The sequence below is a fragment of the Terrapene carolina genome, unplaced genomic scaffold, assembly GCF_002925995.2.
Source record: "Terrapene carolina triunguis isolate 2854851 unplaced genomic scaffold, T_m_triunguis-2.0 Scaffold714, whole genome shotgun sequence".
Lineage (NCBI taxonomy): Eukaryota > Metazoa > Chordata > Testudines > Emydidae > Terrapene > Terrapene triunguis.
The window spans coordinates 9,943,187-9,970,412 of record NW_020665065.1 but is presented as its reverse complement, the minus strand read 5'-3'; the positions used below and the strand labels follow the sequence as shown (position 1 = coordinate 9,970,412).

The following is a 27,226-nucleotide window of genomic DNA, read 5'->3' as shown; positions in this document are numbered from 1 at the left end:
TTCCCTCCCCTTGACCCCCCCAAAAAGAGTGGTACTTTCCATAAATGATGTTGCTGTGATTGGCCTATCCTTCCAACGTTGGTTCAGGAGGCTTCTCTTAGAATAACTTCTCATTGCAACAGGCCAGCATACCAGAAGGTACCAGTAAACAAGGTGAGGTTGGGGGGAGAATCGTATGTGCATGTGGACAGATATTTGGGGGTGTAAAGTGTATTTCAGGTCCAATGCACCTTTTTCCCCCCGGCTATAATGATTATTTCAGGTAGAGTTGGGTACAATTTGATGTCATTGATATGTAGTTCTGTAAATCAAAACCAGGAGTGGTTTGGATCCAGGTCCCAATTAATCTGAACTCCCAACGTTCAGAGTTGTGTGGGGCAGGCAGCTCAGATGACAAGGTCCAGGCGTGGCCCATCTTTCTTGATAGATTTCCAATTGATACGAGACTAGTTTGCTGGTTCTAAATGCCTGACAAATGAGCCTCTCAGGATTAAAGGGGACGTGATTCCTGGAAACCATGACTTTATGAATGTAGCAGATGCCACCTATATATGCCCAGGAGCCGATTTCTACGCGGGGGTATCTGTGAATGAGGAGGTGAGTCTGGAAATTAAATTCATATCCTCCAAAAGATGGATCTGATTTGGGAGGAAAGATGGTCTTGTCGTCACAGCCAGGACGGTGGTCAGGAGAGCTGGGTTCATTTTTTGGCTCTCTCACTGACTTGTTTCGGGAAGTCACTTAAGTCTCAATGCCTCAGGTTCCCCCATCTGTAAAATGGGGATAATAATACTCCATGCTACCATAGTGATGCTCTGAGTTTTAATTCTTTCATGTGCTGATCTCTGGAGCCACTAGAGTAGGGCAGTGGGATGTTAGTGGCTGTCTAACAGCTGGCCTTAAGGTAAGCTTAGTTATGCTACGACTGATGGAAGCTCTCCAGTGGGACCAAATAAAGGACCAAATTCTACTCGTATGTCCACATGGCACCCGCTGACGCTGAGGCATCCACGGGCAGAGCCATTGTGGGCTCCCCATTAAGGGGAGATATAGATGGTGACTTCCTGTTCAAGTGAATCTCGTGGAAATAGAAGTGGCTGGAAGTTTCTTACCGGTCAGGCCCACTCTAGCCAGCAGATGCTTCTTCATCTCCTGGAGCTGAGTCTGTATTTGCTCCAGTTTTGAGCTGAGTTCTTCTGGCAGACAGAGTTCTAGATCAGTGAGAGAACAGCAATCACTGATACACACCAATTCATGGTCAGCTGGGATATTTCTCCAGCTTCCAAACACCAGGAGCTTTTGGGGCGCCTCCCTTTTAAATTGGGGTCTCTTTCCCCTGTGCACCACTTGGGGTGGGGAATTGTTTGAGGGGCAGTTGTTCCTGGCTACATGGCCTCATCTTTGCCATCTGTTAAGCGAACAATGCCAAAACTGCCACCATTTGATGGGAACCACCAGGCCAAGTTCTACTCCCATTGACAGCAGTGAGCGTCTTACCACAGACTTCCATGGGACCAGGTGCCAGAACAGTATAACTATACTGCTACAACCGTGCTGGCAGAGCCCCCGGGTGGAGACACAGCATAAACTGACAGAAGGGGGCGTTCCACTAGCACAGATAAACCATTAGCTAAGCTGACAGACACACTCTTCTGCTGGCATCATTGCATCTACACGGGGGATTTTGTCAGCGTAGCTGGGTTGGTTAGGAGGTGCGATTCCTTCCCCCACCCTCCTAGTTACCATAGCTATGTCGGCAAAACTTTGTAGTGTAGACTAAGCCCATGGGTTGACCCTTCTTGTCTACACCTAGCCTGGGTTTGGCTTGTGATCATTTCTCCCTGGGTGTGTGTCCCTCTCTCCCCTTCTCTCTTTCCTGCTGTTAAACTCCACAAAGCATTCCACAATATGGTTTGTATGAAAGACACACTGAGCAAAGGTAATTTGTCTAGTGGCCTATGAACCTGGAGAGAGATTTTTAACATGTTAGGTTGCCTGTGTCTGAAATTATGTCCCTGTTAGTTTATTACTAATGTTCTTCCCACTGGGGGTCAAAGGTGCTGGGAGAAAGGTCCAAACCTACGCTACAGCAAACACACTGGGTCTTGCACAAGTGGTGATGCATCATACAGACTCCAAACTCTCACAAACCCAGAGTTGTGCCAGGTCTCACTTCCAGGCACCTCCTGTTAAAATAGCATTAGCACTCGCCTCTGTTGGACTGGCAGACAGTTCATGTTGCACGGGGCTCAACATGCAAAAAGTTCTCTCTCTCTCTCAAAAAATCCCTTGATTGTGGGTGCTCAGTCAGTGGTGCCGTGCTGGCCATGCTTATCCTTGCCTGTGATGAGGCAGGATGGTTTAGTAGGTAAGGTGCTAGCCTGGGACTCAATTCCCTGCTCTGCCACAGACAGACTCTGTGACCTTGGGCAAGTCATTTAGTCTGTGTGCTTCAGCTCCCTGTCTCTAAATTGGGGATAATATTTCCTTAGTTCACACAGTGCTTGTGAGGATAAATCTGTTAAAGATTGTGAAGCGCTCAGATACTACAGTAATAAGAGCCATAAGTACCTTAGATCATGTTGTTTCTGCTAGTAGATATTGGAGATGTCATGGCAATTGGACACACTACACCCCTGCACCTTTCCTTACCCATAGGCCGAGGGTACCGTTAACCCCTACTTGAGTGTGAGTCGTGGGTTGCCCTGCTTAACTGATTGCAAATTAAACTCACTTCAAATGGTTTCTCATTCCTCGCCTGCAGGCCTGCGCCCTACCTGGAGCCACCCCTCTGATGCTATGTTCTACCCCAGGCACCCGGTCCCAGCCCCACTCTTACCTTTGGTGCCTTTGGCCTTGAAAGATGATTCCACCACTCTGTCATTGAGCGGCTGAGCGTGCCGATAGTCGTTCCGCAGGGTGTTGTTCTGCCAGTCCAGCAAGGTGTTCTCCAGCAGCTTGATCTTTAAGCAACACGGGCTTGTTATGGAGGGGGAAATGGGTGGCTAGCTCTTTGAAAGAAAAAACACCCCTCACCAGAGCAATAACGCGGTATCGTGCCGAATGAGTCCTTGCAGTTGCAGCACTACGTAGGGTATGTCTACACTGTCGCTGGAAGTGAGCCTCCCCGCCCCCCCCAGCTCGACAGACTCACGGGGTCAGCTGGGCTATTTTTAGTGCTACCTCAAGCCCCGCTAGCGTGAGTCTGCTCCCCGGGTTGGGAGGCTCGTTCCCAGCAGCAGTGTGTAGAGGCCCAAAATCAGGGTGTTGCAATGTCAGAACTGAGGTGCATGAGCAAGGGGAAGGGACACCGGAGTAGAACAGGAGCATGGCCCCTGTCAGACTCAGGGGCAATGGCTGAACTAAGTGGAAGAGGAAGTTTGTTCTGACACCTACCCAGGCTATGCATGTGATGGGGATTTTGCAATGAGTCCTATTATTTTGCTTAACGACAACTGCCAGGGAGCCTTTGAACTGTCCCCATTAGAATGCACAGCCCCTTATTTAGATGCAAATTCACCTCAATCACACACACCCCATTCCTGTCTCTGCTGTGTCTTAAAGAGAAGGTTACACACATTATTTACCTAAGGAAAATAATTGATCATTTAAAGCTCCTTGGTGTTCTCAGCTTATTGATGTTGCTTATGCTGGGTCTCTGCCCTATGCTAAATGCCCTGGCAGATCTAGACAAGAGGCAGCGTCCCGTCCTTCCTGAAGGGGTCTGATCACTCTTGGGTGTACAGGAGCCACCTGTAATCACTCATCAACAGTTCCCCTTTGTGTGCAGCGTGGAGTCATCAGCACAGCCTAATGCCTAGGCTGGAGTCTGGACCAATGTTCGTCTGGTATGCAGACAAAACCTGCACCGGCCCCTAGCTGAAATAACGCCTCTATTTACACACAGCCAATATAAACAAGAGAGAGTTACTTTTCTAAAAATAACAATTATTATTCTGTAATTATCTTTAATCTGGTCCCCAGGGCCTGCTGGTGGGCGAATTCGTTATGCTCCTGGCTTTGTATCCAGCAAAGACTCAGCCTCAGCAGTTTTGCTGGTTGGCTCTGGCTGGTCTTCCTTGCTGTTTTTATTTTTGCTGGGTTCTGGCCCTGTTGCATTTAACTGAGCAGGGAGTTTTGTTGTGCTTACCAGACATCAGCTAATCTGTGCTGTACTGTACAGAGATTTTAGCTTAAACCACTGTGGCTGCAAGATGTGGCTGCAGCTGCCACTCTTGCACCGCTAGTTTGGCTGGGGGAAAGGCCAAGAGTCGCTCTGGGTGGAGACGCACCTGTTCATGCCAAGGCTGAATTTGGCCTAGAGAGTTTAGAGATTCAATAACCTCAGACTATAAACCCTTTGAATTAGCAGTCTGGCTTGTGCTGAGTGGGGATGTCTAAGCAGCAGACGAGAGAATACGAGCCAGCACTCTCTAATTCCAATAGGTACAGTCACAGTCGTATGATTAATGACACTTCTATATTGGGTTTCTTTTCGTGCCCGTTTATAAATAATAAATCACAGAAGCTTCTCCGCCATCTTTGATTACAACGATTGTTAGGAGTGGTCAGCCAAACACCAATAATGTGCACTACAGTGCATCACATCGCCCAGAGTGCTTTGCAAATAGATGGATCCTCACACAGACGCTCTCTCAAATAGTCATGGTCAGTGTTTTCTATACCCATTGGATGGCCTAGGACAGTGGTTCTCAACCAGGGGTACGCAAAGGTCTTCCAGGGGGTACATCAACTCATCTAGATATTTGCCTAGTTTTACAAAAGCATAAAAAGCACTAGTGAAGTCAGTACAAACTACAGTTTCATACAGACAGTGACTTGGCTCTATATACTATACACGGAAATGTAAGTACAATATTTATATTCCAATTGATTTATTTTATAATTATATGAGAAAAATGAGAAAGTCAGCATTTTTTCAGTAACAGTGTGCTGTGATACTTTTGTATTTCTATGTCTGATTTTGTAAGCAAATAGTTCTTAAGCGAGGTGAAACTTGGGGGTATGCAAGACAAATCAGACTCCTGAAAGGGGTACAGTAGCCTGGAAAGGTCGAGAGCTGCTGGCATAGGAAACTGAGGCACAGAGAGGTGAAGGTCATGCAGGGAGTCTGTGGCAGAGCAGGGACTGGACCCTCAAAGGCCTGGCAAATATTATTCTCCCTACACCCCATGAGGCAAGTAAGTATTATCATGCTGAGTTACTGTCAGGACCAGGATTAGAATGTGGGAGCTCCTGGCGCCCAGCAGCATGCTCAAACCACTGGACCACACTGCCTCTGTCAAGCAGTGTGACTGGTTGAGCATTCATAACCCTAAATCTATAAGCCAATGATCAGCCACCTGGGTCTGTCATAGAGTCTCACATGTGAGTGCCAGGTAAAGCAATTGGAGCATTGGTCATAGGCGTGTTCGCTATGCTGCAGTGCTAAGCAAATGGCCCAATATTACCTGGATCTAGCCCCAGCTTCTTGTGCAGCCAGAAAAGGGACAGAGAGGGGTAAACACCTTACTCTTCCCAAGAACACAGGAGAGTGGGAAAGGATGAAAATCATCCCCCTACATCAGGAAAGAGCTACAACTAGTGGCTAAGAGCAGGGGACTGGGAATCAGGAGGCCTGGGTTCTGTACCATAGATTAACACTGTGGTCTTGGCCAAGTTACTTAACTGCTTTGCCTCAGTTTCCCCAGCTGTAAAATGGGATAATGTTATTGACCTACCTTGCATAAAGGGAAGCTACATTCATTCCTGTCTGTAAAGCACTGTGACTTTCCTGGATGGAAGGCCTTAGAGAAGGACTGAGCACTATTATGTCAAGACATCACTACAACTTCATGCTTCTCTGTGACTTCATTCCTTTACAAAATGCCACATAGACGCACACACCTCCACATGGCCCTGTAACGTGGCAAATAATTGCCCCAGTCCCCTCGAAAGCACCAGACAAGGGAGCGTGGAGGTGTGGAGAAAATTAAAGAGAGGCTGCCTGGAAGGAGGAAAGGCTTTCACATCTGGCAAGCAGCAGAGGGGGCCTTACCTGCGTGTGCGATAGGATGATGGGAGAATCAAAAACTATCCAGATCACGCTCTCCGAGCAAGGCGGTGTGGTCAGTGAACCCTGATACCTGTAGAAGTGTGAGAGGTTTTCGGGCAGCATGGCTTGGACATCCAGCGAACTGAGCTTGGTTGATTGCCCTAAAAAGGCAACGAAACACAGATACATGATGACCAAGGAGAGGAAAGCACAGGACTGATCCTGGCTGCTGTGGACAGACACTTGACAAATCTCTTCCCAAAATGCACCAGGAACTAGGCCAGTGACAGAGCCAAGCAAAAGCAGATGGACAGGGACTGTCTTTTTGTTACATCTGTACTAGAGCTGACTGCAAACAGATTTTCTGTCCTGAGAAAAAATCTTCATCCCAAATCAAGACGAAAATTTAGACATTTTTCATGAAATGACCTTCCAAAAAACTAAAATTAACTTCAGGTCCTTTGACACATTTCATTTCAATAAATGCAAAATTATTTGTTTAGATTTTTCACTCTTTTCTATTTTTTATACAAAATAAATTTCAAAACAAAAATAGTCAAAACGGTTCTGAAAATGTTGAAAAAAGACGTTTTGATGTTTTTAAAATAGGTTTTCTCCAATTTTTTTAAATGAAATTTCCTCAAAATGGCTACTCACTTTCACCCAACCATTTCCGTTTTGTTGAAAGGACATGGTATGATGGAAACCTGTTTTTGATGAAAATTTTCTACCACCGCTAGTCTGTACAGCACCTCAGCACCTAGCATAGTGGGGCTAGAGTCTATATGTGCTACTATAATAGAGATAAATAACAATAATCATACTTGATAAGCTGATTTAATAGCCCTTTTCCTGCTCTAGGCACTTTGAAAATAAAAACCACTTTATATAAGGGCCAGGTATTAAGAAGAAGAATATTTTTTATGATTCTAGACACTCCAAGTTCCCTATGGAATTTGCCCTATACATAATGCAATGGTGGGTTTGGTGGACTGAGAACCAGTTTGGTGTTCACTAGAAAGACCTGATTACACAGGTGAGTTCACCTGTCCATGGGAATCAGCTCAGGAAATCCCAGGGCAGCCCCAAACCAACAGCCCAGCATATTGTGTTAAGACTGGGTTGCTGTAGTGGTTTTTTGTTTTTGTTTTTTGCGAGACTATTTTTTTTCAATGTCGCAAGCTCTGGTGGAGGCAGGAAGAGGTCCCTCCCTTTAACAGGATGTCATGGCTTGCTTAAGAATGGAAGGATGATTCTGCAATCAGCACCATTGTTTCCTCCATGTGTGGGGAAGGAGAGATGCTGCAGAGGTGTGCATCGGGGTATGGCTGAAGTTACCTAGTTATTTAACTGGAACTTGATATATACCGGTAATTTGTTTTTTAAAAAATGCAGCAAGCTGCCTACTAGCCTCCCCTCCTTCTCCCAGTAACAACTGCAGGGTCCAGCAAAGCCCATGGAACCCAATGAGCTAATGCATGGGGCACCTGTGGGGCTGGTAAATTACAACTGAAAGGGAAAGTCCCCATCAGCTTGGGACCTCTGGCTGGGTCAGTCACAGACCTGGGTCCTGTCATGCACGACAAGGACGAACATGTTAAGTTCTGATAGCGATATGTGACCTTTGGCTCATGAGACATCTGACCTTGCAATGGTCACTGCATCTTAAACCCAGGCAAATAATAATCCCAGTCTCCCATGCCATTCACCAACCAGGCCAAGATCTATCTGACCTTATCCATGAGAATGAAACAGAGCTTCCCAGTGAGCTCACCTGCCCTGCCCTCTCTCCCCTTGGGCTGTCTCCCTTTCGGCCCAGATGTACCCAGCATTTACAAGTACTGACGTTTTGGGCAACAAGAATGGAGAGGGGTGCCAGGGACTTACCGGCAAACCTGATTTTGGCCAGGTTGGAAATGAATTCACTGTAGTAGGTGTTCTCAAAATTCCCATCCTAGAAAGAGAATAGGGCTTGATGAATAAAATATGTAAAAGTCAACCCAGCACCAGCTCTAGCTCAGTTCAGCATGTGAGATTCACTGAGGCAGGAGCTCACACAGCCAAATACTGGCGCTGGATTTCTTCAGGGACTGGATATTTTCATGAGTAATAACCACACTTGTCATTATGGATCCTCAAGCTAGAAGCCTGCACTGAATTGCACAAGAGTGCTGGAGCCTTAGAGGGTGCAGGGCTCCTCCCACGTGTCCTCCTCTTACATACACACTAAAGCATCCTAGTGCTCTCTTGTGTGTTAGATGGGGGAAACTGAGGCACAGAGATACTAAGGCTGACATTTTAAAACTTTGGGCATGTAAAGTTGGGCACCAAAGTCTGTATTTAGGCATCTAAATAACTGGCTTGATTGTCAGGTCCCACTGACTTCCATAAGATTTGTGGGTGCTCAGCACCTCTGACAATCAAGCCAGTTATGACTCAGGAAGTGTCTCAGTAGTGAGTTAGATGCCCAATGTTAAGCAACTACATCCTGAAAATTTGGGCCTAAGGTCCTATACTTTTTTTGGCCCTAAATGAGTCCCCTAAGCTCAGTGTATGAGCTGGGAGTAGAACTCACAAGTCCTGCCCCTTCTGGCCCCATAGCACTAAGCACTAGACCACACTGTCCTCCCAGTGCTAGAAACAGAACCCAGCAATCCAGACGCAGTCCCTGCTGCTCTAACCACTAGACACCACTCCCCTCCCACAGCTGGGAAGAGAATCCAGGAGTCTTGATCCCCTCAGCCTCTGATCAATGCCTCTCATGAACTGCGAAGTGTGAGGAAGAGAGGGAGATGCCCTTTTTCAGTGCCTGGAAGCGTCTTGTCAGCAGGAGCTCTGGAACGGAGCGAGGTTATGCCTCTCTTTATCGCACCACAACGGGATCTCAACTGCCATGTCAAATCATCTCTCGCTAGGACCGCAGACCCCTGTCTGCAGCTTTTGTCAACACGAAGCAGCGCTCAGGCCTTTGAAATTAGCACGAAGCTCTCAAGCGTCTGGAGCCTGGAGGAGACGAACAATGCTCTGTTGCTGGCGGTGGGCAGCTGAGTTGTGCTTCCCAGAGCGAGAAAAGAGAGGGAGGGGTGACCCTTTCCCGGCAGAGAGCCAGACCTCTGAGTCCAGTTAGTAAGAGCGGTGAACATTCATACATACAGGCATTCAGCCACTTCCATGACCTAAAGCCGGTCACAGCACTCCCGCGGTCACTCATTTGGGCTTCCCTGCCCCCACAGCAAATAGTTATTCTGTTATAATTTCTTCCTATTACAATAACACCTACAGGTAGGGTGACCAGATAGCAAGTGTGAAAAATCGGGACAGAGGGTGGTGGGTAATAGGCACCTATGTAAGAAAAAGCCCCAAATATCTGGACTGTCCCTATAAAATCGGGACATCTGGTCACCCTACCTTGAGGCCCCAAATCAGAGGGGTGCCCCATATGGGTGCTGGAACTAGGGATGCGGGGGGTGCTACAGCACCCCCTGACTTGAAATGGTTTCCAGTATAGACAGAGTTTACAGTTTGGGTCAATGGGTCTCAGCACCCCCACTATACAAATGGTTCCAGTGCCCCTGGTGCCCCATGGTACAAGGTGCTGTATATACATCTAGCAGGAGACGCTCCTTGCCACAAAGAACTTGTAGTCTAAACAGACCAGAGAGACAATAGGTGGGAGAAAGGGAGTGTTATTATTGGTCCCAGCTTGCAGATGCGGAGACTGAGGCCCAGGCAGCTGATTTCAATGAAAGCTAGGAGCCTAAATACCATTGAGAATCTGAGGCTAAATGACTTGCCCACGGTCACCCATGGAGTTTGTGGCAGAGCTGGCCTGGGAGTTGAGCCCAACTCTCCTGTATCCCATCTCCATTCCCTAAATGAGCATCCCTCCTCCCTATTATTATTTACCAGTAACGTTTCTTTTCGGTCATTCATCCAGCTCCACTGCTTCTATTCTGTTTGTCTCGATGCTGCTCCTCCTCCCTGCTCTCACATCCATGTGCCTGCGGGGTCCTTGCTTTACCTACTAACATCTGCCACTTTGCAGCTTTCCCCCAGGGCTTGTACTATGTGGTTGTCCAGCTTAGTCTGCAAGGGTGTGGGTAGAGTGGTAGGGGTAGGGTATCAGCTCACCTCCCCCCGCTCCTGGGCTAGGACACCCTCCCTTAAACAGCTCTGATCTCAGACTCTTGCTCTTTGTACCAGCGGGAGCTGCCCGTAGTACGGAGCCCATACACTTGGCAGAAGGGAGCTGCTGGCCAGAGGAGCCTGGGCCTTCAAAATAATCTCAGATGGGGACAAGACCCCTCCAAGGACCATGAAAGGCTGAGCCACATCATGGTCCACAGGCGTGTTTCACCTTTCTCCTCGCCCCCCTGCCCCCCCCCCCCCCCCCAGCAAAGAGAAGAGGCCAAAAGAGGAAAAATTTACTCATCCTCCAGCGCAGGCAAAGGAGTCGGACCCTGTCTGTAATGGAAGCAGTGTGGTTCTGCGACATGAGGAGAGGACAGTGCATGAGGGGGGCACAGGGAGCGCTAATCCCATGCATTCCCCGGAGCCAGGTTCCAAGGGGCTCACTCTGTGCAATACATTAGGCACATCCACCAGTCATGTGCCCCAGGCTACTCCAGACTGGAAGCCTGAGCCAGGGAGGAGTTGCTACCCTCTGAGCAGGGAAAGATCAGCCCCTGGCTGCTCCGGCAATGCGCTGGGGAGAGGATTGGGGGTTTGATGCACTAAGTAAACACACTGAACAAAGGAAAGAGAGGCATAAGCTTTTTTTGGTATAGAACTGCCAGTGTGACCAGGGAGGGAGTGACTGGTTGTCATTCCATGAGAGTCCGGGTGTCACTTTCTAGCTGGGGGAATTTGTGCTCAAGGTCTTCGGGGGGGGGGGGGGGGGGAATGGAGCTGAGCTTTTTTTACAATGGGAGGGAAAAGCAAATTTAAATTAATAAAGGGTCGGGATGGCTCCGGAGATTGGTGATAGACTATGAAGACTTCACCGTTAATGTGGCTGGTTCAGATTCATCCACAGTGGCCATTTCGGGGTTGTTTGGTAGCCTGTGTGACATGAAGTTAGTGGGTCTCTGCCCAGTTCCAGGGGGCAGGTGTCTACATCACAAAAACGACTGCCAATAACTGGCCACCTCGTCTGGCAGCATCAGCGGCTGGCTGGCCCACACAGAAGAGCTGGATGTCAGCCTCACCTGTAACTCAGCCAGCTCTTCTCCCCAGGTGGGGAAAATAAAGGTCATATGACTGGTGGATCACATGACCCACCAATCAGGTTGCGGGTAGATAAGTGAGAGGCATGGACAGCGAGATGAAGAACGGAGTTAGAGGTGTGGGAAGGTTGTTGTTGTAAGACCTCTGGAAGCAGCAGGGGAAGACTCCTTACCAGCTGGTTTCCAAGATAGAGTAGAAGGCTGCATGATACCCTGCAAGGGGCCTTGAAGAGAGGGCTTGGGTTGGGAAGGCTTTGTTTTGAGTTTTCTCTTTTTGAAAGATCTTATTGACCACCTAGGTGAAACCGGTGGTGGAAAACTTAAAAGGGCTGTGGAGAAGCATTGTGTGAGCTCTGGAAGGAGGCCTGTATAATCCCCTAGCTAAGGAGGAAGGGTTTGGGCCTGGAAGGTCACTAGAAATTGTGTGGAAAGACTTAAAAATGTTGACCCCCTAAAGTAGGGTTGCCAGGTGTCTGGTTTTTGGTGCTGCAGGGCTAAGGCAGGCTAGTCCCTACCTGTCCTGGAAGCAGTCAGCAGGTCCCCTTGTGGGTTGGGGGGGCAGGGGGCTCTGTGTGCTGCCCCTGCCCTGAGCACCAGTTCTGCACTCCATTGGCTGGGAACTGTGGCCAGTTGGAGCTGGGGGGGTGATGCTTGCAGGCGAGAGCAGTGTGTGGTGCCTTCTGCCCTGCCTTTACCTCCCTCCCCCCACATAGGAGCTGGACCTGTTGCTGGATGCTTCTGGGGTGCAGTGTGGAGCTAGGACATGCATGGAGCCTGTTTTAGCTTCCAGTCAGCAGCATAGCAGGGTTATCTGAGGTAACCCCCTGACCCAACCCTGAGCTCTGGCCCCCCCCAACCTGGAGCCCCTCCTGCACCCCAAACTCCTCATCCCTGGCCCCAGCCCAGAGCACTCACCCCCTCCTGTACCCCAACCCCCTGCCTCAACCCACAGCCCCCTTCCACACTCTGAATGTCCTGGCCCCAGCCTGGAGCCCCCTCCTGCACCCCAAACACCTCATCACCAGCCCCACTCCAGAGCCTGCATCCCCAGGAGAGCCCTCATCCCCTCCCGCACCCCAACCCCCCAGCCCAGTGAGAGTGGGGGGAGAGTGAGTTATGGATGGAGGGGAAAGGTAATGAGCAGGGGGGTGGGGCCTCGGGGAAGGGGCGGGACAGTGCCTCGGTGAAAGGGCGTAGCTAGTGTGTTTGGTTTTGTGTGATTAGAAAGTTGGCAACCCTACCCTGAAGGGAAGTCTTGCTTTAGGTAGTCTGGACTGTGGAAAGTTCATTTCCCACCTGGGTCTTCCTGGAAGGTGGGGTGCCTGAAAGGCCATCCCCTGCCACGAGGTAGAGCTAGGGAGAGGATGTTCTGGCCACGGGGGGCAGTCTCGTCAGAGAGGCCAATGACTGAATGGGCCATGGGGAATGAATTCTTATTTCATTCCAAACAGGGCTCTGCCCAGAGCAGGGAAAAGGGGCACTTTGGGGGTGGGGGGAGCAGAACCTGCCATGGGTGTTCCGTGCCTAACTAGATTTAATTCCAAAACCTTTCAAATGCATGGAACTCCCACAAAAATCTTACTCTGGAAATATTTCCAAGCATGAAGCAGGGTCTCTGCAAGGACTCGGATCGTGTTATTTCTGTTACCAGGCAGGTGAACTCTGTTGTGGTGACCATTCCAGTTTGTGTTCCTTTGTGTTGGGTGCTGCAGAGCTGCCCCTGTGCCAATGTGCTTTTTGCTGTGGCGCTCATGTTGCTCTAGAGAATGGGGTGAGTGGATTTCTCTGCACCTGCTGGGGTTTACCCCCCCGTCTCTGGAGACTCTAGCCCACTCCTGCGCTCAGTGACAGTCTAACAAATAGTTCAGAAGAACAACCTTGGCATGTCCTGTGGATGGTAACTCTTAATGTCCATTCCCATCCTTCACAAAAGCCCTCCTGGCCAAACTGAGCTTCTGGTGGTGTTCTCTGTCCGCCTTCGACCGCTGCATGAGCTGAGGAGTGATGACCCATCTCAGCAGTGTTCTGCAGTCGGTGACCCTTGAAAAGCCAATAACCTATAGCAAGCACCTTCCACCACCATTGTGGTCCAGAAAATAGTGCCCTGGACTAGGGCAGGAGATCTGGATTCTCTCCCTCTCCCCCCAATTCTGTCTTCTAACTGCTACTACCCTTGAGCATGTCCTTTCACCTCCCTGTATCCCCTTGTCTGGTCAATCTACAAGGACGGGGCTGTCTTACTATGTGTTCGTACAGTGCCTTGCCCAGTGGGGCTCTGCACTGGTTGGTGGTGTGTTCACAGCATGCATGCAGAAATCAGATGGAAACCTAAATACTCCTGTTGGAAGGCTGCAGTGTCACTCTGCTCTATTCCTTAGCATTCAGAATTACACAAGCACCCCGAAATGGGGAGAGAACAGGCTTGCTCCCTAAGGCAGAGGGGCACAATTCACCCCACCTAGCTTTAAACTGGTTCTTTCCAGATTGACTCCGATCAGAGCCCCCCCTAGCCTGCAAGCTAGTTCTTACCCTTGTTCTTAAAGTGACCGCCTACAATTCCAACAAATACACTTCAGTTAGGCCCGCTACATGCTACTGCAGTACTATTACTACTAATAATGATGTCCCATACCTACTCACCAACCTGTTCCCTCTCCCTGTAGAGCTACAACCTACCACATAGAGGAAAGCAAGCACTGCCAGCCCGTTCAGCTTGTCTTTTGCCTCTTCGAAACTGGAGTAGCTGCCGGAGTTGTAATGGACAATGTGCAGCTGTGGGGAAAAAGACAAGGTCAGTCCAAGGCTGGGGACTTGTGGTTTTGCTGCCTCCAGCTCTTGAAATAATAGTCTCAGACTGAAGGGATAGCCAGTGCACAACCGTCTCCTGGTCCTGCTGACCTGAAGGCAGACACCCAAGGCTTCAGCAACATGGGTATGGGAAAATATTTTAGGACCCAATTTCTATCCTCTGTGACACTTAAACATTTAGGGCCAAATTCTTCATCACAAATCTGTGTTCAATTGGGATTGTGCAGGTGTGACTAAAGCAGGAGCATGGCCCACAGTAGCTGGTGTGTTGGACTTAGATACTTTGGGTTCTAATCCTGGCTCTGCAACTGACCTGCTTTGTGACCTTGGTCAAGTCATTTAATCTTTCTTTAGAATGCAAAGCCTTCAGGGTAGGGACTGACTCTTACTGTGTTTGTACAGCACCTAGCATAGTAGGTCCCTCCTCACATTTGGGGCCTTTAGGTGCTAGTGCAATGCCCACTTTCCTCCTCTTCCTTAAAGCTACTAGCTGCAGCTAGGGTCCCACCATTGACCTTTAATGCAAGGAGACCTTTCTGTGCTTGCTGCCTGTGGAGCTGAGTCTCGTGAACAGATGCTGAAGAGAGTCCTTGTGCAGCAGCAAACCTTGGTTTTGCAAAGGTGGTTTGGCCTGAGGGTTGACCAAAGAGCCAATAACTCTGTATTACTAGTAATCGGGATTCCCTCCTGGTTTTTAAAAGTAGGAAGGAAAAACATCTGATGCCCCTTCTTGCAATGATTGCAATTAAAGAGCAGTTGGAGAAAACAAATGTTACGGGCCTGATCCAAACCCCCTTGGCTGCCATGAGCATTGTTTTTCCTTTTCATTTAATTGTGTTCAGGATCAGGCCTAATATAAGGAAAAAATTAAACTGTATTAACGTATCCCTGAGCTCCTATTAAACTGCCTTTGCTAACTCCGCAGCTGCAAGCATCAGACGGGGGAAAGCATTTGCCATCCTTGTTGCTTTCTGAGGGCTGGCCCTTTGCTGCACATGATCTTGTCTGCCAAGGCTTGGCAGCTCCCTTTTGTGAACTGGGCTGTAACAGAATGGGCCCTGGGGCAAACAGCTAAGATGGGGATTAATTTTAGCCCTTTTTTTTTTCCCCCCCCCCCCCCACACACACACACATCACAATGCATGTGGTGAACTTTGTCCTGCCACTGTAAGCAAAGAGCAACCATGCGGCAGACAGTGAATAAAGCAGTCGGGGAACCTTTGACAGTCAAGGGCTGGAGTCTTATTTCTAAACAACATGAAAGAGCCTTGGCTAGTGGAACAACAGAGATTTTCATCCCTCTCTCTCTATTCTTGCTAGTACTTTCTTCTAATAACCCCCTCCTCTGTCAATTAGTCTGTTTCTTTGGCAATGGCTGCAACCTAACAGCCTGATCAGACTCGAACCTCAAACTATAGGGGCTTCTGGCCAGGGCTGGCTCCAACGGCGATCGGCGGCAGCTCTACCACCGCCGCTTCATTCTTCGGCGGCAAGTCCTTCCCTCCGAGAGGGACTGAAGGACCCGCTGCTGAAGACCCAGACGTACCGCCCCTTCCCAGGCAGCTGCTTGCTGCGCTGGTGCCTGGAGCTGGCCCTGCTCCTGCCTCCATCTCTCTATTGCCCATAGCATGCAGGGATGGAACCTGGCCAGAAATAAGGCATGGCCCAAATTTTGCTGCTTGTTGTGCCTTAATTTTTCTACCTCCTTTGCACCCATCTGGACAGGATGGGTGTAAAATGCACCATCTCAGAATCCTCCTCTCGCTCACATCAGTGGTAGCATTTTACATCCACTTTGCATTCTCCTCTAACGAGGGGAGGTGACTACCCAAGGTGGTGGCAAATCAGGCCCATGGACTTCAGTGGCGTTGCTCCAGATTTCTAGCCCCCTACACTTAAAGCAATTCACAGGGAGCTGTTTGCCAACAGAGGTTTTCTTTTAACATGGGATTTTCCTGCATATTTTTTTTTTCCACGAGGGGAAAGAAGGCAACCCCTTCCTTTATGAGGATGACGCATGTCTCCCCTTAAACAGGTACCTCCGCGAAGTATCTCATTCCATCCACCGTGTGTTCAGAGCCGCTGGTCTCCAGGTCCAGCCCGCCCCAATGCAGGTGCATCTGGACAGCGGTGAAGAGGCTTGGGAGCCCTTTGGTGATGCGCATGGTGGGTGGTAAATCAATCTGGACTGCAAGACAGGAGAAAAAGATGACATGAGATTAACAGAAATGGATGCAGCTGGTCCTGATGCTGCAAATACTTAATACGGTGCATACGGCTTAGTGGGGAGAGCAGTTCCACTGAACTCAATGGGGCTGCTCCTGTTGGTGGGGTTATCTCCCTAGCCTCTGTTTAGGAAAGCACTCACGCATGTGAGCACTCCTAGTGAGGTCAGTGGGATACCAATGCTTAGGGTTAGGCAGGTGGTTAAGTTATTTCCTGATCTGGGGCCTGTGCTCTGTAGTAGGTGTTTGCAAGGTCAGCAACGCTGAATGCTGGCATGTCCAGAGCAGCCTTCGCACGAGGAGAAAGCGTGACTTTAGGCATGCTGGTTTGTATGATCTCTGTAGATGGGTTTAACTGATCTAACGACTGCCTCTTGTGGCTGGGATCCTGGGGCCTGAACTCTGAATCTCTTTTCTAAAGCAAAACTGTCTAAGGTCAGATAATCAATGTTGCACACTGAATGAGTGTGAGATGGAGCTGCACACTCTGGTGCATCTGCAAACTACAGTTGGATACTGAGTTGAACACACCTGACATAAATCTGTACGTGTCTGACTTTTTCTGCAGTGCTCCAGAATGGGAGGAGAGTAGATTAAGCGTGCACATGTCACACAAGTGCAATTTTCAAAGGGTGATCGTATGAGCATCTTCAGTTCCACCCAGACAATGTTCAGTGAATGAAAATCACAACTGATTTTAATGTTAGATCCAATGAGTGCAGAAAGAATTATAGCAGATTTCTCTAATTGCTTATTGGTGGCTAAAACCTCTCTAAGGGCTTAGAGTAGAAATAGCATGATGAGGTGAACAGACCCCATCCATGACTGGTAAGGAAAGGGAGTGATACACCATCCCAAACAGGGCCTTATTGGAAAAACCTGGGAGGTGCAGCATCACTTCTAAAGGCCCCTCCCCCAGCCTAGCAGGAAGGACCACTGGACCTGGGTTCCCAATGATTACTTGAGGCAACTAATAAAAAAGAGGGTCGGGAGTGGTGGTGAGAGGTTCAAAATGAGGGATCCAGAGGGGAACACCGAGCTGAGGACCCCGGACAGCACCCACTGCTCCTCAAAGGTGTCTAGGGAGCCAGCGGACGCTGCCCCGTAGAACTCTGCCTGGAGGCGTGAGACTAGGGAAGACTGGAAATAGGCCCCCGCAGTCACAGAGCACCCCATCGTCCAGCATCCTCCTCCTGGTATTGTAGATGGTGACCTTGGCCAGGGCCAGGAGGAGGTTGACTAGGAGGTCTCGTGACTTTGTGGGGCCACGGATAGGGTGTGCAAAAATGAACAGGTGTGGGGGAAAAGTACACCCAGAACCTCAGCAAGAGATTCTGGAGGAGCCAGTATAGGGGCCGCAACCTGGCGCATTCAAGGTAGGCGTGCGCCAGGTTCTTCCTCACGCCGCAGAAGGGGCAGGCCTCGGGAATGGGGGTGAATCGTGCCAGATACACGCCTGTGCTCACGGCTCCGTGAAGGTGCTTCCAACCGATGTCCCCGGCAGGCCATGGGCCAAGCTGGAATAGAGGCTGGCCCACCAGGGCTTCTCGCCCTCTACAGGTGGAAGATAGTCCTGCCATTTGGTGTCGGGGTGGGACACAAGGGTGAGGAAATGCAATGTGTGGCGCACGAGCGTGTACAGTTGATCCCTAGGCGTGGTTCGAAAGTGGACCGGCTGCAAGGTACGCAGGGAAACGACTCTGACCTATGCTACGTTGTTGACAAGCCTAATTAGTGACATGCACTTGATCTTCTGGAAACAAATGACCTAAATTAGCACCTGAGAGGGAACTTGAGAGTATGGAGCAGCAAGCTATACCTACCTGACACCTGGAGCTCTCTGGAGCTGCTTGGTGCCAGCCCATGCAGGGCTGTGGCTGTCTGACGTATGCCTTATGTTTCTATTTGGTTTCTCAGAAAGGTCTTATCATAACTAGGGTGACTCTTTGGCTTAAAAAAAAAAATATTGTAACCCCTAGATGATAAATCCTTCTGCCCCACCAACTTCTCAATGGTAGGGTTGCTGTATCTAGAAATCCCATTGGGCAAGTTCTTGACCTGACACTAATAATAAATTAATACCTGGCACTTACACAGGGCTTTTCATCTCAGTGCTCTTCGGGTTAACCTCTTTATCTCCATTTTACAGATGCGGAAACTGAGGCACAGAGAAATGCACTGACTTGCCCAAGGTGTCACAACAAGAAAAGGCCTTGTCCAACCTATTACAGCAATCGCCAGGCTCAGGGGACATCATCCCATAAGGACATGCAGGAATGAGGTAATTATTCTGGCTTGGATCACACAGGTGAGGAAGGTTTCAGAGTGGTAGCCGTGTTAGTCTGTATCAGCAAAAAGAACGAGGAGTACTTGTGGCACCTTAGAGACTAAAATTTATTTGGGCATAAGCTTTCGTGGCTAAAACCCACTTCTTCGGATGCATGCAGTGGAAAATACAGTAGGAAGATTTCACGTTCTGTGTGTGTATATACACACCTTCCTACTGTATTTTCCACTGCATGCATCCGAAGAAGTGGGTTTTAGCCCACGAAAGCTTATGCCCAAATAAATTTTAGTCTCTAAGGTGCCACAAGCACTCCTCATTCTTTTTACAGGTGAGGAAGTTTGCAAAGATGATTTTAGACCCTTGAAAGACAATTTATAGAGTCAAATACACATGACTCCTGCTGGTTGCTATTACAGCAAACATTATCTTTTCCAATGCAATATTCACTGAGATTCCATTCCGAGGAGTGCTAGTCCCAGGATATTTGCCTTCCTGCTGATGTAGTCAGACATGATATTCATAAAATGTACCCAGGTCTCACCACCCCTAGACTGAACCCACAGAGGTAACGGGCTCATCATCCTAACTGTAAATCAGGAGTTACCAAAAAAGTCTGTCCTTAAAAATGAACATGAGATGCCATCTATAATGCCATGTTCTGAATGCCTGAGGAGGAGGGTTCTTTTGTGCAGGAGCAATTTGCAGGCAGCCAAGTTGAAAACATGTTTCTTTACAACAGGCCCAAAAAGTCTACAGTGTACCATAAGCTACTACATTGCTTATTGTAAGGGCCCTACCAGTTTCACAGCCATGAAAAACACATCACGGACCATGAAATCTGGTCTCCCCGTGAAATCTGGTCTTGTGTGTTTTTTACCCTATGCTATACAGATTTCACAGGGGAGGCCAGCGTTTCTCAAATTTTGGGTCCTGACCCAAAAGGGAGTTTCAGGGGATCACAAGGTTATTTTGGGGAGGTTGCAGTATTGCCACCCTCACTTCTGCAGAGCTGAGCGGCTGGAGAGCAGCAGCTGTTGGCTGGGCACCCAGCTCTGAAGGGGGTGACCTGCCAGCAGCAGTGCAGAAGATGGCATGGTATGGTATTGCTACCCTTACTTCTGTGCTGCTGCTGGCGGTGGCTCTGCCTTCAGCGCGAGGCTCCTGGCCAGCAGCCACCACTCTCCAGCTGCCCAGCTCTGAAGGCAGTGCTGCTGTCAGCAGCAGCACAGAAGTAAGGGTAGCAATACCGCAATCCCCTTACAAAAAACTCCTTTTTGGGGGTTAGGACCCCTACAATTACAACACTGTGAAATTTCAGATAGCTGAAATTTTTTTTTTAAATCCTATGACTGTGAAATTGACCAAAACAGACTGTGAATTTGGTAGGGCCACTTATTGTGTAGGTAGATGACTGTTTCATGATTAGGATTGTTTGCCTTACCAAACAGCTTACTGCAGTGTGTATGCTCTGCAAAACACTGGCTGTGAACCCTATGCCAAGGATCATTCCTGTTCAGGATGCTTTGAGAATGTACTGCAGACAGCATGACAACAGAAGGCCTGATTATCTCTGCTGCTTTGCACCTTTGTTTTATACTGCCCTACGTCACTGTAAGATCGGAGCTGATGGTATGCACTGTGTAACTTGTACCACTGCCTTCTACTGGCTGAAAGGTCAGAGCAGTGTGCAATTATGACAATGTTACGCTCTAGGAACTGGTCTCCAACAAGGGCAAACATCTAACACTGCTACTATCACTAGCTAATGGAGATTCGGTTTTAGCCTACATTAAATAAATTGCTCTTTAAACCTCAATGGAATAGGCTAATAGGATTTAAGAAAAGTACTTGGAATTGTGTGGGAACTAAAATGTACCATGTGCTCTGAGAGGAAGTTCCAGAGATGCTTGGAATTTCACCAATGTGAGCTTCAATCCTTCCAGTTCTGAGCACCCTCAACTCACATTTTTCAGCTTCATGCAGAATCAGTCCTTTAAAAACCAAAGAGCCAAATGCTGCAATCTTTACTGAGGGTTTAATCATAGAATATCAGGGTTGGAAGGGACCTCAGGCAGTCATCTAGTCCAACCCCCTGCTCAAAGCAGGACCAATCCCCAGACAGATTTTTTGCCCCAGATCCCTAAATGGCCCCCTCAAGGACTGAACTCACAACCCTGGGTTTAGCAGGCCAATGCCGTCCAAACAAAACATTTCACCTTTCTAATTTTTTTCTCTAAACTAGTCCCTGAATTCAACCCAAGTTCAAAAATCTTTTTGTCAATCAACCTAAAACTAGTTTTATTCACCTCCCCCCCCCCCCAAAAAAAAACCTTTTGTCTGACAAACTTTACCCTGCTCTAGTGCAAAGAACCTGCTAAACATCGTCACTCCCATCAGCTTAAGATGTGCAGAACCTCTCCTGCTGTGGCCCACTTGGGGCTTGTCTACACTTGAAATGCGAGAGCAGCACAGCTGCAGCCTGCAGCAGTGTTTGAAGTGTAGACAAGGCCTTGGAGGCAGTAGGTAGATGTCGATGCAAGGGAGGGGGTGGGGTTAGGTTGGGTTAACTACGTTGCTTAGGGGCATGCACTTTTCACATTCCTAAGCAACATAGCTGGGTTGACTCTACTGTGAGTGTAGACCTGGCTTGAGGCTCTTGCTTGAGAGCACTATGAGTCTTTTCCCGCTCCCCATGAAGTCTGTAGCAAAATTCTGCTTGACTACAATACAGCTGTGCATAAGGACTCTGGGATTTAGCTCACATTCCTTATTAAAATGGGCTTGGCTGGCAAGTCAATAGTTCGATGTTAACGAGAGTGTAGGAAAATGGTGAGAGCCCTGAAAGATAAAGCTGCAAGAATTAATTTGCAGGTAGTGGAGCAGATAACACTGACCCAGAAGCCTCAAGTGAACGGTTGGGTGTAAGTGTGATAAATAGGCATTCTTAACCATTATGATTCTTAGAGGTACAACTAGAGCGGTCTCGCTCAGGAGACAGTATGTTTCATCACTTGTGTCCCTCCCCTGCATCTGTCCCTTCTCCCTGTGCAGATGGAGTGAAGGAATATCCATTTGGAATAAGATCTTCCACAGAAGATGGGGAATCTCTTATCTTCCAGCTGCCTTTGATGGAAGACTGAAATATCTCTCCCCCCGCCCTCAATGCCAGGAAATTCTTTACTGAGGGATGCATCATTTAGGTAGGATGTTGCAGAGGGCTAAGAGCCAGGAACTCCCAAATTCTAAGCCAGCTCTGACTCACCAAGGGGCCTCAAGCAACTCACATAGGTCCAGACACCTCAAAGGTAGGCAGGCATGCACCTAACTCTGACATCAAGCCCCTCAGGGTTTCTGTTTCTATCCTGTAAAACAAGGCTGATATTACTTGCCAACCTCACAGGAGGGTTGTTGTGTGAATTACTTTAAGGGTTTTTAGAAGTGGTTTTGAAAACAGGTGGTCTGATTTCCCCTTTCACTCGTGGTACCTTGTCATTTATGTCTGTGCACAGAGGTTGCAAATCATCCCCTAGTTAACCTTCCATGGATGTGAGTGCAGAATTCTATTTTACACTCACCTGGCACAGGAGCAAATGATGACTGTGCAAAGCCAGGGAGAAGCAGGCCCAAAATGCAAGGTATTGTAGTTCTAATACTCGTATACACGAACAAAATGCCAGTGTATAATGCTGAATCTGCCCTCTATCCCTCTTCTCCTTCTCTCTCTCCCCCCCCAACCAACGTCTCATAGAGAAATGCAAATAGACTCTTCTTTCTCTTGATTGTATGTGTGTTGCTGACAGGCTTTTCCAGCAGTTTGGGGAAATGGGCAAAATTAGGAGACCAGAATGAGATGACAAAGCGGGAAACTGAAATAAGCAAGATCAGGACAGCAGAGCTCGGAAAAACAACCTTGTCTGAGGGCTGGTCCACACTTACCCCCCAAATCGAAGTAAGGTACGCAAATTCAGCTACGTGAATAACGTAGCTGAATTCGACATACCCTACTTCGACCTTACCGCGGTTCAGACGCGGTCCACACGCGGCAGGCAGGCTCCCCGTCGACTTCGCGGTACTCCTCTCGCTGAGCTGGAGTACCGCAGTCGACGGGGATCACTTCCTGGTTCGATTTATCGCGTCCAGACCAGACGCGATAAATCGAACTCGGAACTTCGATCCGCAGCCGTCGAACTACCGGGTAAGTGTAGACTAGCCCTGAGAGTAGGATTTCTGTCAGCTAAAAATATTCCCCACATGTTAATTGGTTTTCTGCACACACGTGCCCTGAATAACTCTCTAAAAGTATCTGCTCAGCAAGGAGAGAGACTCTCTCCCCTCACTGGCAGGAATCCATGCTGCTGCCAACCAGCTAATTCATGGCACATGCCTGCTACCTAGCCTACCAGAAAAGGGATGCAGGGTGTGATGGGCCAATAATGGGATGACTAGCCATGGCAAGATGCCAATGCATATGCCAGGGAATATGTGACAAAGTTCTGCTCTACCAATGTGTGAGTGGGGTTTTAAGCACACACTGACGATACTGTAATAATGAATCCATCCTACTTGGCACCATTTGAAATGTAAGGGCATGTATTCCAGGCCGGCCGTATTTACTATTTAAAGGTGGAACAGTGTGTGATTAGGGTGATCCCCACTAATGAATATCTATACCCTAGGGAGGGTTTTCTATCTCTTCCCATGAACAAATCACAAACATTGGGCCCAATCCTGCAGATATGATAGTGGGACTGGAGAAAGAGGGTCAGTTTTCAGGAGGGACTTTGCTGGGTATGACATCTGGCCTTCAGGAATGGAAGGCAACTGGCCAGGCTGCTACTGGACAGACGGGCCTCTCTACGGTAACGTTGGACTATCTGCACACTTGGTAAAGATCTATTCCCTACACCTGCCCGCCTGCTGCATCGCTTCTTGCATTGAAAAAGACAGCAGAGGGTAAAATTCACCCCTTTGCACTGGAGGAGGCCAAGGCTTCAGCACCACTTGAGTCCCTGTGAAGCCTACAACAGATAGGCCTCGGCAAGGGGTGAATTTCACCCAACAGCTGCTTGGCACCTGGCATAGAGCCTACTGTTCCCTACCTAATGGGAATTAATGGCCAAACCCTCGTAATTGCCGGTGCAGCCCATGGGGGTTGTAGGGTTCAGCCCCTCTTGGGATCAGGCCAAGAGGTCTAAAGTTCTGCTGTTGACTCCAGGGGGAGCAGGACTGGGCCATAGTGACTGTCTAGGTCATTCTATGAGGTAATAAAGGTGAAAATCCCAAGGCCTGTTCTCCATTTCCAGGTAATTCTACAGCCTCTGGTTAGGGTTAGATGTAGTGTCAATTGTCCATGGCTATGGAAGGAGAGATGCTCCAGTCCCTGCTTGGGTGAGGAAGGGTGTCCCTAGCCTCTGTTTGTCAGAGGGTGGAGATGGGTGGCAGGAGAGAGATCACTTGATCATTGCCTGTTGGGTTCACTCCCTCTGGCGCACCTGGTATTGGCCACTGTCAGTAGACCGGATACTGGGCTAGATGGATCTTTGGCTTGACCCAGTACAGCCATTCTTATGTTCTGTATTGAGGCGGTAACCTGCCACCCTCCTGAGATTAGCAGTGATGTCACAGCCCTGTTGCCCTCCTCCTTGGGGCAGGGAAGGTAGTTGGACAAGCCCCTGCTGCTTACCTGAGTGCCCGTTGTTGGTCATGGTGAAGTTCCCCTGCAAAGGTCCATCGTAACCACTCAGCTCGAGCTGCATCAGCTGCGGGTTGTACCTCACTTTCCTCTTCTGAATGTCAATGGGGGACTGGTGCTTGCCAGCGCAGGCTGCAAAGTGCTTTCCCCAGTGCACTTCATCCAGCTCTCCTGCTGCAAGGCCGAGGAGAAGCAGAGCAGGCTCTTACAAAGCAGCATGAGTGCTGCTGGCTCATTGGCGATGAGTTGTTCCTGGCTCAGCAGCAGGGCCGCAGAGCGTCCCCCTCTGATTATTATAACGCCAGGAACTGCGTGCCTGAAAGGCTGATCTGCCTTCCCTAGTGTGACAATATGCATCATTCTGGCTGCATGACAACTGCACCACCAGGCAGGAAACCTGCCTCCCCTAATATCCCATCTCTACTAATGGCTGGAGGCTGAACCTGTATTGAAATAGAAGTGGGGTTTATACAGACCGTGATGTTTATAGCTATTCCAGGGGCCAGAGGCATGAAGTCTGGTTCTTCTACAATGAAAGCTGTGAACAGCGCTAAGCCAATTGTCTCAGTTTCTCAGAGGTGGGGGCCCACGGAGGATTGTCAGCAAATTCTTTTTTTTTTTTTTTTTTAAATTATATAGGCACTATCAAGGAAATAAGGAATGGAAAAGGAGAGAGGGTTTCAAATAAATTAAACCTCTTGCGTGTTTTTGCCTAACTTTTGTCTAGTTTGCTGGCTAGAGCTTCTTTGGTCCCTTGAATGCTCTTTGCTAAGAAAGTAACTGGTCAATGCTTTACTAATAAGAATTGGCACTTTCAGTCCCACCTTTCATTTGAGGATAACAAACCGATTTATTCTCACTGATTAAACCATACACTACCTCTTTAGGGTAGGTAAATAATATTAATTCCTTTTTATACATTGGTAAACTGAGGCATGGGGGAGTTTAAGTGTCTTCTCACACTCGTGAGTCGGTCACAGATGTAGAAATAGAACCCAGGAGTCCTGGTTCGCCACTCATCTGCTCTAAATCACTAGCTAACATTCCCTCCCTTTTAATATATAAAGCAATAACATTTCTGCTTCAATTTCCACTTCAATTCAATCTAAGTATTTAACGCCTCCCCCCCCCCCCCCGCAACTCCAGTGCCATCCAAATAATTAAGCACTGCTTTAATCTTTGGAGGCTTTGCTCTCGCTGTACTGTTGTATTCAGGACTTTATGGCACTTTTATGTCCTCTGTCACTGCTCTGGCTTAGAATCAATATGGAAATCCATTCTTCCTTTTCCAGCAGTTCCCTTTGCCATTTATAGCACATTGATCTATTTCAGAGTCAGAATTTCAGAATACCACAGCAAGGTAAAGCCTTAAGCTGTTGCTGAAATCTCCCCCTGAGAATTCAACAGTACAGGGTGATGGCCTGGCTTTTTAACCATTTTTTAAAAAAAATCTTTTAATTGTTCAAAGCTATTTCAGCATTTGCCCAATGTTTTTCTATTTATTTATTATTACTGCATCGTTATAAACCTCTTTCAACATCTGAGACCTTTTCTTTTCTTTCATTTTACTTTGGGAAAGTCAGTTTTTGCAGGTACTGTAGTTTGTTTCATTCCCAGACATGCATCAGTGAGGTAATTGCACAGATGTTCAGGAGATGTTGGTGAAAAGATTTTTAAGATAATTGTTGTAAGCAGCCCAGTGTGCTAACTGCAATTAAAAAAAATTTTAAATCAAGAACTTTAGTTTCCCCCACTGTGGCAGCCTGCTTCCCAGCCCATTGAAATCCGTGGAAAGACTCCCACTGACTTCAACAGAATCAGATTCTGAAAAGAACTAAGAATTAAGCAAAATTTCACGTGAGGGCAAATATGCAAACAAGCAGCCCCCTGCCTCTGTATCCATGTTCCGCAGGCTGTGAAAGTAAAATAGTGAGCAAGCAGTTATCTAAAGGGAAAGCTCTTCTTTTCTTTCCCGGCTCAGCAAAAGGTCAGCTTTTATTCTAAAGCCCTGTAAAGATTTTTCTCGTTGTTTGCAACCTATTGTTCTGTCTGACAATGTGTCCCAATCACACAAAGGAATCGAGAAGGTTGGCAGTGAAAAGAACCGTGTTTAAGATACACGATCCTCAATGAAGTGAAATTAATTAGCTGCCATGTTGTTGTTTTAATAGATAAGCTGAAAAGCCAAGCTTTAGCTCCAACCACAGGTGACTGTGTTAGCAGCCTGGTGGAGCCAGCAGCATTTAAAAAGCAGTTGTTGCTTGTACTCATTACCTTTGTATGTCCAGTGTGTTGTATGAGAGGCGCTGAGATGCACAAGGAGCAGGTGCAGCAAGGTGGCTGGAATCCTCATGGCTCTTGCAATGTCTGAAATCAGAACCGAGCTGGGCAATGTATTTCTTTGACAATCCCAGAAAGTGTAAATAACAATTTACTCAAAGTCCAGCCCTTCCACTATCTGTCCCATCCTTGTCCCCTCCCTCCTGAAACAATTGCCACCACCAGGGATATTTTACATGAGCTCCCAGCTACACATGCTAAAAGCATTTTATTGATCTGCTCACAGAGGCTGCTAGTCCTAATGAAACAGAAGGTTACTCCACTAATGCCCTTGAGGTCACCTTCTGACATGCACGTGATCTATACTTTTCTGCCCACTTTTCCTGTCTGGCAGGGATGTGAGCTTCCGTACAACAGTGCCTTGCAAATATTAACACTTAACGTTCTTCTGCCTCAGAGCTCAACGCAGAGCCGTTTCGCAGAGTCTGAGGCAGAAAGAGGTTAAGGGACTAATTTTCAGAGGTACTGAGTATCCACAGCTATATTTGAAATCAATGGGACCTACAGGTACTCAACTCCCACCAGCGGGGCCAGATTTTCCCCATTAAAATCTATGGGATGTGGGCACCAAACTGCTTTTGAAAATCCCACTAA

General features: G+C 48.2%; 1 protein-coding gene across 2 annotated transcripts in view; it reads right to left on the bottom strand.

The window, feature by feature from the left end:
• The window catches only part of CA6 (carbonic anhydrase 6), a 29,289-nt gene extending 2,453 nt beyond the window's left edge, over nt 1-26,836 (bottom strand). Inside the window, exons 1-8 of one of the 2 annotated variants that reach the window (XM_024204352.2) lie at nt 26,567-26,835; nt 24,284-24,466; nt 16,128-16,276; nt 13,957-14,052; nt 7,943-8,009; nt 6,059-6,216; nt 2,840-2,963; nt 1,113-1,211 (exon numbers count right to left, since the gene is read on the bottom strand). In XM_024204352.2, the coding sequence (XP_024060120.2) occupies nt 1,113-1,211; nt 2,840-2,963; nt 6,059-6,216; nt 7,943-8,009; nt 13,957-14,052; nt 16,128-16,276; nt 24,284-24,466; nt 26,567-26,645 (955 nt within the window). In that variant the 5' untranslated portion in view covers nt 26,646-26,835. Of the gene's footprint in view, nt 1-1,112; nt 1,212-2,839; nt 2,964-6,058; nt 6,217-7,942; nt 8,010-13,956; nt 14,053-16,127; nt 16,277-24,283; nt 24,467-26,566 lie in introns of both variants that reach the window. The other variant, XM_024204353.3, reaches the window with a different exon arrangement.
• Nucleotides 26,837-27,226: the final 390 nt, after the last annotated feature.